Here is a 12909-nt window from a genome sequence, read left to right on the forward strand (position 1 = left end):
CAGGGAAGGGAGCCATGCAGAGTTGTTCCCACCCCGGCCCCATGTACAGTGCTTCAGCCAGGGTTCCCTTCCTGCCGCCTGTGCGTCTATGCCTAACCCATCTCTGTTTGGACCCCCTTCTCCGCAGGGACCCTTGGCCTTTCCCCAGAGGGGAGCTAGAGGCTAAAAAGGCCTGGGGGCCCTGAGCCGTTGCCACTGAGAGGGAATGAGCAGTGGGGCTCTTGAGACTCCTTCCAGTCAGAGAGTCCCCTCTCCCCCCATCCCGACCCAGCTGTGCTCTGCCTGGGGCATCAGCCAGACTAAGGTCCCCAACAGGCCAAGTGCCTCGAGCCCGACAGGGAAGGCTGCAGCCAGCCCCTCACAGGAAGAGAGGAATCAGCAGTGGTCAGCTGGGGCTATGCCCTGGCCAGCCTGGAGCGGCCCACGCTGCCAGACGCCTTCTCCACAGGGCCCTCCAGCCAGCTCCCCTGGGCCATTCCCCCACCCTGCTCCCTAGCCCCACCTTCCTAGAGGTCTGCTCGGGCACAGCTGACCCCACCCAGCCCAAGAGTGAGTCGAGTCCTTTTCACCCCTGCCCCTGTCCCTGCCCCCTTGTCCTTGGGGCTCAGACCTGAGGGGGCTCCCCACACCGCATACCCATGAACCGTCTCCAGCTGCCTTGCCCGTGGGGTCAACACAGCAGGCTGCTGCATGCCCCATTCCTGCCAGCCCCAACCCCCCCGCTGCACTGTGGGTGCTGTGGGCTCCTCAGCACACTCACTCCGCATGGCATCGGCACAGTGAGTTGGTGGCAGCTGGCAGGAACGGGACACACGGCTGCTGCCTCCCTGACCCCCTGGGCAGGAGGAGTGAGCAGACCCAATCCAAACCCAGCCCTTGCAGGCTGGCCCCTCGGGCTGCAAGGCTCTGCTCCCCACCTCTTGCCAGCAGGGGCCAATGCACCTGTAAGGGCAGCTGGCCGAAAGTATTGGGTCTGGGATAATTGCCCTAGAGTCCCCAGCTGAGAGCAGAGCCCTTGTGGTGGGTACTGTCCAGCTGGCACGGCTGGCCCCAGCTATATGTGCAAGCCACCAATGCAGAGCTCCATGCAGGACCTGTTTGTCTAGGAGTGGGAAGGAGGGCAGCTCCCTGCATTGCCTGGCAGCTCTTAATACGCTCCCATGGGGCTCTGCAGAGCCTGCCTCCAACCCCAACCCCCCTGCCCATTTAGGGCTGGCCAGGAGCTGGGGCTGAATGGTGCTGCTGGGAGCTCCCCAAATGGTCCCACCACTCCTTTGCCAGCGTGCTGCAGGCCCATTTCACTGCCCATCACTGGTTGCTAAAGAGAGTATAAAATACTGCAGACTGGTCGCCAGGGCATAAAAACACCAGCTCCCACCAGCCCAGCCCCTGCCGCTCCCCCGGAGTACAAGGGCTTCACAGGGTTACCAGGAGCATGCTAGGGGCTCTCCAGCCCCAGCCACTGCGCTGCCTGCCCTGGGGCACAGGCTAGGCCTCCAGGCTAGAGGAGATCCCCAGGAAGGAGGGCGTAAGACTCTGCACCACTATTCTCGGGTGAATCCCTGCTCTAGGCTGGGTCCCAACGTGGGGTTGGCCTGCAATTCTGGTAGGTCAGTTAATGCGCGGACAGTGCGAAGTCTGCCCCTGCAAAGCTTGTTTGCTCACTGCGGAGAGGAAACCCCAGGGGTCTGGCACCAAGCAACGGTCCCTGGCTTGGCGACCTTACCAAGGGGCTTCGTCCCCTCCTTGGACCTAGGTTGTCTATCTGGAAAATGGGGCTACCTCTTCCCAGAGGCTGAATCCACTAGCAAGCGGGAGGTAATACGGGGACAGGGACAAGCCAGGCCTAGTCCTGCCATTCCCTTCATCCAGAGCAGTGCGGCCCTTTACAGAGCTGCATTCCTCCACATTCCCAGCTCTGGGGGTAGCACCGGCCTCTTCTCTCCAATCACTGCACTGTGCCGCTGGCAGGCCCTGTTAATTATTCGCAAACAGCAGAGAAGGAGTCTGGCCCTGCCCCAGCCTGCGCCTCCACCTGGCTTGCTCCTCATTCCCAGCAGTGTGCCAGCGGGGACGAGCACTGCTTATCACATCTGCCCTAGCTCTGCGGGCAAGGAGAGGTTCTATGAGCCAGTGGGCCCCTCCGCTCACTGGGTGTCTCCATCTCCCCTAGCCAGAGAGAGCTCCCACCCAGGAATGCTACAGCCACTGATTTGGGAGGCCAACCTGTGACCCCCTGTGCCTGGTTTTCAGTGGGGCTGAGTACCTTACCTGCAGCTTGATAGCAAGGTGAGCCACAGCCACACGGCCCCGCCTCTGGAAATCAGGCCCCAGGTGCCCAAGCTGGTTACCCAAGCACTGAGTTCCCAGGATCGGGGCCATTTTACATGCAACTGCCTGCGCCAGGAGCATGCTGCTCTCCTCCTTTCACCACCCTCCACCCCTCAGGAACCCAGATGCAATAACCTCGCACATTCTGGAGCCCTGCCCCTACCAAGGCATGTGCAAACACCACCTGAATCCCGTCATCCAGCAGTGAAATGCCGCCACCTCTGCGGGTAGAATGCAACAGGTGTTTGACAGAGCCCAGCAATGTTATAATGCACCAGCTGGGAACTCCCAGGATGTGGATGGGTGGAGGGCAGGCAGGCAGGTAGGTGGAACCCAGGAGTCCTGCACCCAGGCTTGTGCTTCAATCTCAAGAGCTAGTCCCTTCTCCACTGGGACACAGGGAGTAGCCAGGAGGACCCTGCTCTGCTGTGAGGAACAAAATTCATCAAGTAGCACAGAGCAAACCAAACCCACAGACAGAGTGTGCCAAAGGGCAGCCTCCTACAGCAAAGGCTGTTTCCCCCACAAGGGGCTGGCGTGTCAGGTTCTTAGGCCAGCGTCCAAAGGAGCGTGAAGCACTAGGTTATGCAAAGAGCCGTTCCCACCAGCTCAGCTCGGGCCAGGTTTCCTTTCACGTCACCTGCCAAAGCTGTTGCTGAAGGATGAATGAGGTCCTCGCCCAACTCACAGCCTCTGCCCAGTAGCTGAGGCAATAGGCCTCATCCTGCTAGTTCTTACTACATGGGATTACAAGTTGTGGGGGAGAAGGGGTTAATAGTTCCTGATGTGCAATACCCCAGCAGCCCTAGGCCTAGCCCTACAATGAAAGTGCAGGAGGAAGAGAGCCAAGGAGATCTCCCAAGGGTGATAAAGGGGGGCCAGTCAGCACCAACTCAGCCTGGATCGCTCCAGGGCTGAATCCCCTGGGGCCACTACTCCACCCAAACCTCCTCAGTCTCACCTGGAACAGCTACTGCATCATCCAGCCTCCTGCCACACACACCCCAGGGCCTCGCTCCTGCACCCACAACCCCTGGCACCTACATGGAGCCAGCTGCAGGCTCAGGACCTGGCTTCATAGCACCTCTAGCCTCAAGCACATCCAGCTGCAAAGAACACCAGCTATCTTCACATTCCTGGATGGCACCTCCCGTTCTCTGGAGGGCCACAGGCTTTAACGCAGCCTCACGCTGTCTCCACCTCCCTTCAGCGCAGGTGGGAACCTCCTGGCATGCACCCCCCCTTTGCTTTACAGAGAGAAGGTAAGCACGTGGGCTGCCAGCTGCTAGCCCAGCTCAGGGGAACCGGCTTGCGGGGGAAGCACTGAGGTGAGCAGCCATTGTGAACGCATGGCACCTTGTACCACTGACACTTGCTACCAGGTACTAGGGCCTGATTCTCCCTGGCCCTAGCTGTGCAGTGGTGTAGCCCTGTTGACTTCATTGCAGTGCCTCCTCATTTACACCAGCGTGGGTGAAATCTGAATCAGCCCTGTGAGCCCCGCACACATACACGCGCACCTCGCCCAGGTGTGAAGGACCCCATGGGGCTGGGGGGGGGCAGCAGGCTCAGGGAGGTGTGAGTCTGTGTGGACAGAAGCTTTGGAGCATGACCGTGTGAGTGGAGGGGGCAGGCGATCTAGCTACACAGAATTCCCAGGAACCAGTCAGCTGCAGCGACACCACGAGTTGCTCTTTAACCAGCTCCCCTGTGAATGATCTACTCTGCTGCTGCCCTGCCCTGAGCCGAGAGGGAGCACAGGGGCACCTCCTGGAATTCAGCTCCAGGAGCAAGCCAGGCAGCCATTCCCCGCGATGCCGAAGAAGCCCTTCACCAGCCAGCACAGTGCAAGGCAGAGAGCCGGGGAGCAGTGCTGTGAGTGGGACCCTCCTGCTCACTCCAGGCTGGGCTCAGGCAGAGCGTCAGATAATCGGCCATTTTATTAAGTGTTTCTTCCCTAGCTCCATCTCCCTGGACCAGGGTCCCACCCCCTTTCCCCAGATAAGAGCAAACTCCAATTGCATCCACTCTCCCTGGTGCTTCACTTGGGCGGTGCTGCAAGCTGGGCAGGTAGGCTGTGCCCAAGATTGGCACTTCACACTCTGTTCTAACAATACAGCCTTCCAGACCTGCTCCAGCCCTTCACGCCTAGTGCATGCCAGCCTGGGCCAAGCTTTGTGGGCGAGGGTGCCTGAATTTCTTGCCTTCCCACCTGGCTCTGCAGTTTGAGAGGCAAAGGCTGCTGCAGTTGGCACAGGTTGCTGGGGTTCTCTCATGCCCAGAGCATCATGCCAGTCGTCGAGCTGAATTTTCGCTCCTTGATCATCCCTGTGGGGATTGTCCGGTTCTTTGAGATCTTCCTGTCCTGCACGGCCTTCAGTCTGGCGGCTGCTTCCGGCCAGTTCCAAGGAACCTATGGGACCTGGTGCATGTTCACCTGGTGCTTCTGCTTCTTGGTGTCCATGCTGATCGTGGTGCTGGAGCTGTTTGGCTTTTCTGAGAAGCTGCCGCTGTCCTGGGATGACTTCACCAGCGCCTTCGCCATGCTGGCGGTGCTCATGATCTTCACCTCTTCCATCATATACCCTTCCACCTTCATCACCGACATTTGCTCTGACAACAAATGTGCTTATCAGGCAGCAACTACAGCCATGTCCTGCGTCTGTTTCATTGCCTACACCATCGAGGTTGGACTGACCCGAGCCAGGCCTGGAGACAGGAGCAGCTTCCTCACCACTGTCCCTGGCCTCCTGAAGGTGTTTGAAGCCTACGTGGCTTGTCTTATCTTCTCCTTGGTGAGTAAACCCACGACATATAAAACCGAACCCGGCCAGCTATGGTGCATAGCTGTCTACAGCATCTGCTTCATTGTCACGCTGTTCATCATCATCCTCACCATCGGCCGGTGTCTCACCTACATTCCCTTCCCTTTGGAGAAAGTCCTGGTGGGTTACAACGCCTTGGCTGTACTCCTGTACCTGACGGCTGCCATCATCTGGCCCGTCTTCAACTTCAGAGGGAACCCCAGACCCAGTTCAGGTGACAGCCTTCACTTTTGGAACAGACGGCTGGGCGTGACCTTCCTCACCTTCTTCAACCTCATCGCCTACATTGTCGACCTGGTGTACTCCTCCAAGATGGTCTTCATGACCAGTACGGCCTAACAGAGCGTTATCAGCCATGCGCACCTTCGGGGGTACGGTGGGAACCATCAGCACTGAAGTAGTGGGAAGGGACCGGGGCTGCCCGTCGCGCAGGGGGAACTGCTTTGGCCTCAACTGTTTTGCATTTCTTCCCCCACATCCTAGCCTTCTTGGCATGTCCATGCACCAGGGGCTTCTGTGTGTATTTGATTTGGCTGCTGCTCCAGGAGCTGCAGGTGGCTACCGCTGGGGCCCAGGTGCTGCTGCAGGGAATCAGGGCGTTCCTTGCAGGACATGTCGGGAGGGGAAGGGACAGAAGGTGCTGCCTGTTGCCCGGGTGTACAGCAACCTGTGAGTGAGCCGCAGAAGGGCGGGGAGGTCAGGAATGGGGGGATCCCAATCCAAAGCCCACTGAAGCGAATGGGAGACTTTGCATTGATTTCAACCTGTGTTGGATTGGGCCCTGGAAGCCCAAGGAGCATCGGGGGCTGGGGCTGAGGCTGGGTTACTGAGTCCTGGCTAGTTAGTGTGTTATGATGCTGCGACTCAGAGAAACTTTCCTGTGCCTCAAACTCTGGTCTGAAGGCAGGTAAACAGCGCCCAGGGCTCCCACCCTCCCTCCAGGAAATGAACTTTCAAAGGCTGTGGCTATGCAAACAGAGGTGTGTGTGCTTAGAGGGCTGGGCACCGGGCTGGGGAGGGGAGCATGTCAGGGTCTGCAGCAAGCAGGGTGTGGCAGGTAGGAATGGCTGACTGCAGAGGGGTGACACCGGCATGGCCAGCCCCAAGGGTGTGGAGCTATTTTATGATCAGTCAGGCTAGTGTTCATAGACCTACTATCTGAGGGTCTCACCTTTCCGGGAAAGCTCCCCCCTCACCGGCCCCATTAGGGCTAAAATCCAACCTGCAACACATGACCCCATAAGACACCCTCACTGCTCAGCCGGGCCTCCACTTCCCCTCCCGATCCCTGGGGCATGGGAGCTGCCATTCTATCCTCCTCCCTACCTAATGGGCAGCTTCCGCATTCGTGCTCCCCTCTACTTCCCCACATTCGCCTGAGCCACACCCCACCTCAGTCTGGCACCGCACCGTTCCCTCCCTGTCCCCTTTGGCAGCCCCATTCCCGGGTTGCCACATTCTCCAGCCTGACCCTCACATGGCCACTCCCACTCCTGCGGGCAGCTTGGCTTCTTCCCCGCTGGGAGCAATGGGAGGTGGTGGCCATTCCTGCTGGGGGAACTGAAGGTGTTTGTTCACCTGCAGTGTCAAAGGGACATGGCAGCCACCTTGCTGAGGGCAGCCTGTGGCTTTGGCCCTGCTGACAGTGATGAGAGATGGCCGCCATTTAGAACAGGGCTAAACTGGAAGGCAAAAATGAAACAAAATTTGTGCAAACCCGTACATGTGTATACAGAACATTGTAAGGCTTGCCGTCAAACCAGGGGGGCTGGCACCGGGCCTGGCTTTAAGCTCTGTGTGTGCACGTCTATGCACAGCTATCTGTGAATCCACCCACGTGTTTCTTCCCATTCTTTTTCAGTCAGCAAAAAGTGCATCAGCATGCACGCAGTGTGAGTGCCCCCTGCCAAAGCAGTGCATTGTCTCCAGGGGCAGCTTCACGTTCCAGCTTTATAGTCTTCCTGAAACCTGAGCGAGCTGTCCTCGTTCCCCAGGACAGAAGTTTAAAGATGACGCGCAAAGGAAGTTTTTTAAATGGAGCTTTTGCTCTTTTTTGGCTGCTTTATGATTGCAAAAAGGGAGAGCGAGTTTTCCTGCTTGTTTTGTACTTTAGAAATCTCAGGACGGTCATGTCTGGTCTCCCTGGTTTTGTTGACGGGTGTGGGGGGCCTTAGGGATATATAGTGTGAGCTCTCACAGCAGAAGCGAAGGGCTGGGTGTGTTGATCTTTAGCGGCAAAGGCAGCCTTTCTTCAGAATGTTAATTTGTCATTGGAGTTAAATATGCCTGAAAACCACCCCCATCCTCCCATCGAAACCCCCCAAAACAGTCTGATTAGACATTCCTTTGTCTCACCCACTCAGGTACTCAGCTTTCGCTCTCTTGGCTTTTGCGATCTCATCATTTCGCAAGTTCTCCTGTCACCATCGAATCTTTCCAAGCTAGACAGGACTTGAATTGAATTGTGAAAAGCAGAATTTTTTTTTTCAATGACAAACCCTTTCAGACCGTCTTTCTCCATCATAAAGAAGCAGTAAAAGAACACAAGGCTAATGTATTGTACACTTTGCCAGGTCACCTTTGGGCTGTGACCTGGAGAGAGGCTGGGGAAGGCTCAGTTCATGGTTTCTCCTTTGGCTAGTATCAGCCCGTCCAAGAAAAACTGAGTCAACATGATGAGGAAAGGGTTACAGAAGTTTCCCCAGGAAAGAGTATCCCACCTCTAGTGATTAAACTGATTAAACTCTGTCCAAGCCAAGTGGAGTGAGATCATGAAGACTGCAAACCCATGGATGGAAAACCCTTCCCTGCCTACAGCATTGTCAAGGTGCTAACACAGTCCCGAACCTTGGACTAAGCCAGCAATCCCAGGCAGCACGCAGGAAGTGCTCAGTCGCAGTGGGATCCTTATCATGTATGGAGCTGTAACTAGGCCTGGGACGAGCAAGCCTATTTGTGCCCTGTATCGTTTTGTTTTGTCATTTTTCTGACACATTTTTCCACCCCCACCCCGGCTTTGCACCCTGGGCAGCTGCCCCACTTGGCCCGCCCTGGTTACGGCCCAGACCGTGCACATCACAGGCGTGTGGTGATTGTTTCTGGGGTCAGGTGCACACTGTAAATAAAGTTTACTAGCACGGACTGACAGTTTTAATGTCTTGCTTTGTTTTTTATCTGAGCATGTGTTTCAGCCCAAGCTGTTACGGAATCCCTGGGCCCACAGCACTTTAAAGAGGACATTGTGCTTACGGTACTCAAGTGGGCTGAGTTCAATTCCTGGCTCTGCTAGAGACGTCCTGGAAGATGTTGGGCAAGTCATTTAACCTCTCAGTGCCTCAATTCACCAGCTGTAAAATGGGGATAATACCAGATTTCTCCCACCCTCTGTTTGACTATTTATTCCCATTGTAAGGTCTGTGGGGCAGCGTTTGTCTTTCACTATGAGTACACAGAGTGCTTAGCACAAAGATATCCTGCTCTTGGCTGAGGCCTCCAGGTGCTACTGCCAATTTATAATTGTTGCCTTCTTAGTGTGTCCAGAACAATGGCTCTAAGACTGAAACTTCCTGTTTCTCTAATGCCATCACAACTAACAGGCATTCTCCCATTTCAGTCTGGCTGAGCAGAGTGGTGGGTTTAGTGATGTCTGAACTGTAAATTATCTATGGCGATGAGTCCCAGCATGCAGGGATTTCTGTGTTTGTTCCCAAAGGAGACTGATTCAGGGAAACAGGGACATCGGGTCTTGCTGCCGAACTGCAGACCCTGTCCCCGCCGCTGCTGTCACAAGTTCCCCTCATTTCCCATCGGCTGCTGGGTTTAGTGGGTGGGTGTTGGTGGCCTGTGATAGATCTCATGGGATGATCTGGGGGTACCTTCTGGCCTTATGCTTTATGACTATGAGTTGGAATTCAGTGGCCAGAATCGGAGAGGACCCTGCATTCACCACTTCAGGGGAGATGTCACTCATCCATTGGCTCTCCCATTAGGAGAGATACTGGGGCTCTGCCTTGAATTACCCCGTGACCTGGACTCCAGTGTGGGGCAATGCCTGCCCAGGGTAGTCTAGTCCCAAGGAGTCACCTGCCCCCAGCCAACCCTTGTGTGTGGGGCAGCGAAGCAGAACGTCCTGGGGGTGGAGCAAGACCTTGGGAGTAGTATGGAGTGGGACTTCTCCAGCGACAGCTGGGATTGGGAGGTGCAGCAATGGGCCAGGAAGAGGCTCCAAATTGCAGATCACGGCAGACACTGTCAGGTCCCCAGAGCACATGGCATGCTAATGGAGAGATACTGTGTATGCTGGGAATGGGAGCTCCCTAGAGGTCTGGTTGGGAGAGTCCAGCAGGGCGTAGGTCGGGTAGGTGTCTCTGGAAGGCACAGGGGCTCCATAATGGTTCCCTTGAAATGGTAGGCAGCTTTTAGTGGACTAACCGATCTGGCTTTGCACTTTACTTTCAGACCCTCATGAGGCATAATTCCCATTCATCAGATGGGAAAACCGAGGCACAGATGAATGACATGACCTGCCCAAGCTGAAGGTGGGAGCTAGTAGGAAAGTTGGGATCAGAGTTCAGCAGTCCTTGCTTTAGCCCAGCGGTTCTCAAACTGTGGGTCAGGACCCAATTTTAATGGGGTCACCAGGGCTGGCTTAGACTTGCTGGGGCCCAGGGCTGAAGCCCAAGCTGCACCGCTCGGGGCCCAAGCCCGAGGGCTTCAGTCCTGGGTGGCAGAATTCAAGTTACAGCCCCCCTGCCTAGGGCTGAAGCCCTTGGGCTTCAGCTTTGGCACCCCTGCCCGGAGTGGTGGGGCTTAGGCTCCCCCCTCCCCCCCACACCCAGGGCAGCAGGGTTTAAGTAGGTGGCTCAGGCTTCTCTCTCCCTCCTCTAGTAATTGTTATCAGAAGGAGGTCTTGGTGCAATGAAGTCTGAGAACCCCTGCTCTAGCCAATAGATACAAACACCAGTAATAAAAGCCCCAGGCAGGCTTTCCAGAAGTTTCTTTATCAGTGTGTGGGAAGCAAAGCAAAGTGCTGCCAATGCACTGGAAGGGCGGCAGGTGGCAAAGTGCAAAGAGGTACAGATCAAAGGAAGGAGGAGCCAGGAATGGGTCAGGACTGGAGTGTCTTGAAGATCTCTCCATTGCAGTGTGAGAGAAAGGGAATGCTGAGTCACCGTGTGCGTTGGCAGCTTCCCAAGTTCCCACCTAGTTCGCATGAAATAGAGGATGTTGTTTAAGGATGTGTGAGCATCAGCCTTACAATGAAGCTGCAGCCTGTGAAGACTACAAGTCCCAGAATGCAATGCTACATGTGCTCCACACCCTTGCAGGATACATTGCAGAAGTCTGTCAGCTGCAGTTTGGCCAGCCCCTCATTTGGACTTAAATGGTAAGAGCTTTGGGGCAGGGAGTCTGTACGTACAGCGCCTAGCACAGCAGGGTCCTGATTTATGGGTGGCATCTAGTAATACAGTACAAATAATTGCTCTTGAGCTGCCATCTAGTGGTAAAACTTGGGGATATCAGTACAGACCAGTCCAAAAATGTGTCCTGGCTTGACCCTGCAAGTGTCTGATTTATAATGCCAGCCTGTTCCAGCCCTGCCTGTTCTGGGAGTTGTGGTGGTACAGCATGGAAGATGGAACGGGGGGGGCACTTACATTGTGAACACCAGATCAGATCCAACGTGGGTCATTGTGACCTGCCAGCTGGTCTGTAGAAAGTGTGTGTGTGTGTTGTGTTATGTACCGGGAGGTGTCAGCCCAGTCCCTAATGCAGAAGTGTCCACACTGGCCAATCACAGCTGATCCGTGGCCTGGTTGGGTTTGCAGAGGGCTCCCCTAGGGTCATGTGGGGAAGTCTGCCCTGCCTGCACTGGGCCTGTCCTGTGTATAAACACTGCGATTCGCTCTCCAGGGCTGTGTGCCCCGTGCCTCTCAGCAGCACAAGGGGTGAAACCCCTCTCTGGGCAGAGGGGCCTGCCTGGGCCCTGTTCTCTGGAAAAGGAAGACCAGCGTGAGGAGTAGAGAGCTGCTCGATGATAATCTGTTTGCACCATATGTTGGCCTGGTGTTTTCTGTAGCTCAGTGCCTCTCCCTAGGGGAGCTGTGGGGCAGGATGGAGGTGGCTCAAGCGGTGGTATGGGGATAGTGCTGCCAGCACTTAGTTCTGGGGACTCTTGCTCCATCACTTGCTGAGCCTACAAAACTGGTTTGACCAGGCAGGACAAAGCCTGCTGAGACTAACAAAGAACGGGGCAGGATTTAAAAGCTGCTCTCGGGACAGCGCAGTGGGAGGGGGAAGCAGATGGAAAAGACATGCAGACACAGGAGCCTGGGGGAGGGCTGGCTGGAGAAGCTGGGCTCTCTAGCTCCTGCTGGGGACAGTTACAGTAGGGCTCTAGGTCAGACATGTGCACGTACACTAGTTGTTCAAAAATCCTGCTCCCTCTAGCTCTTTGTCCCTGCTGTTAGACAATCTGCTGTTTGCAGAAAGCACCGTATTCCTGGTCACAGGTTCCCATAGGGAAGAAATGCAGGTGCCCCAAGTGCCCCCGCTCTGTCAGAGTTACAGGGCCCTTTGGCCCCTTTCCGGGCTCAGGCCCCCTGCCCCTCTCCGGGCTGGGAACGTGTTTGTAACAGCAACAGACCCCAGTTGTCAGTGGGCAGGATTGAACCTGCAGTCTCTGGAGCCTGGAGTCTTTGGAGCTTGGTGCATGAGCCTCTACCGCAAGAATTAAAAGCCTGTTAGCTAAGGCTGTAGAGCAGACTCATTAATCTCTCTCTCTAAGTGGTCTCGGTGCCACGAGATGGGACAGAACACCACACCCTGAAGGTGTTTGGGTCACAAACGCACCCCTCAGGCATCAGGCCCCCTCCCCCTCTCCAGCCTGGGCACGCACCCCTCTGGCGTCAGGCCCCCTGCCCCTCTCTGGCCTAGGCACGCACCCCTCTGGCGTCAGGCCCCCTCCCCCTCTCCGGCTTGGGAATGCACCCCTCAGGCGTCAGGCCCCCTGCCCCTTTCTGGGCTGGGAATGCACCCCTTGGGCATCAGGCCCTCTGCTCCTCTTCAGCCTGAGCACGCACCCCTCCAGTGTCAGGCCCCCTTCCCCTCTCTGGGCTGGAAATGCAGCCCTTGGGGGTCAGGCCCCCTGCCCCTCACCGGGCTGGGAACGAACCCCTCAGGTGTAAGGCCCCTTGCCCCTCACCGGCCTGGGAAGCATCCCTTGGGCATCAGGTCCCCTGCCCCTCTCCAGCTTGGGCACTCACTCCTCCTGCATCAGGCCCCCTGCCCCTCTCCAGCCTGGGAATGCACCCCTCCGGGGTCAGGCCCCCTGCCCCTCGACGGGGCTCAGGCAACCCTCTGAGAGCAGGAGCCTTTGCTACCACCTGCGTGTCACCCTGCAGGGCCGATGGGGGTTTGGACTCCGCAGACAACCCAGCCAGAGGTGTCAGGACTCCTTGCCTGAGGAGGTTGTGAAGGCTAGGACTATAACAGGGTTTAAAAGAGCATTGGATAAATTCATGGAGGTTAAGTCCATGAATGGCTCTTAGCCGGGACAGGTAAGGAATGGTATCCCTAGCCTCTGTTTGTCAGAGGGTGAAGATGGATGGCAGGAGAGAGATCACTTGATCATTACCTGTTAGGTTCACTCCCTCTGGGGCACCTGGCATTGGCCACTGTTGGCAGACAGGATACTGGGCTGGATGGACCTTTGGTCTAACCCAGTATGGCCATTCTTATGTTCTTATGTTCT

At 56.3% G+C, this 12909-nt stretch overlaps 1 protein-coding gene across 3 annotated transcripts; it reads left to right on the forward strand.

Moving 5' to 3' along the window:
* The first annotated feature begins 62 nt into the window (after positions 1–62).
* LOC140918370 (myeloid-associated differentiation marker-like) lies at positions 63–8414 on the forward strand. Of its 3 annotated transcripts, none has more exons than XR_012161168.1 (2): positions 63–6136; positions 7018–8414. XR_012161168.1 is itself a non-coding variant. In XM_073362599.1 (2 exons), the coding sequence occupies exon 1, from the start codon at positions 4620–4622 to the stop codon at positions 5493–5495; it is 876 nt and encodes a 291-aa protein (XP_073218700.1). In that variant the 5' UTR covers positions 63–4619; the 3' UTR covers positions 5496–5527; positions 7520–8413. The 3 variants fall into 3 exon arrangements, 1 of the variants encoding a protein (XP_073218700.1); XR_012161169.1 differs by having other exon boundaries at positions 7520–8414; XM_073362599.1 differs by having other exon boundaries at positions 63–5527; positions 7520–8413.
* Positions 8415–12909: the final 4495 nt, after the last annotated feature.

The sequence above is a fragment of the Lepidochelys kempii genome, chromosome 10, assembly GCF_965140265.1.
Source record: "Lepidochelys kempii isolate rLepKem1 chromosome 10, rLepKem1.hap2, whole genome shotgun sequence".
In the NCBI taxonomy this organism is placed as follows: Eukaryota; Metazoa; Chordata; order Testudines; family Cheloniidae; genus Lepidochelys; species Lepidochelys kempii.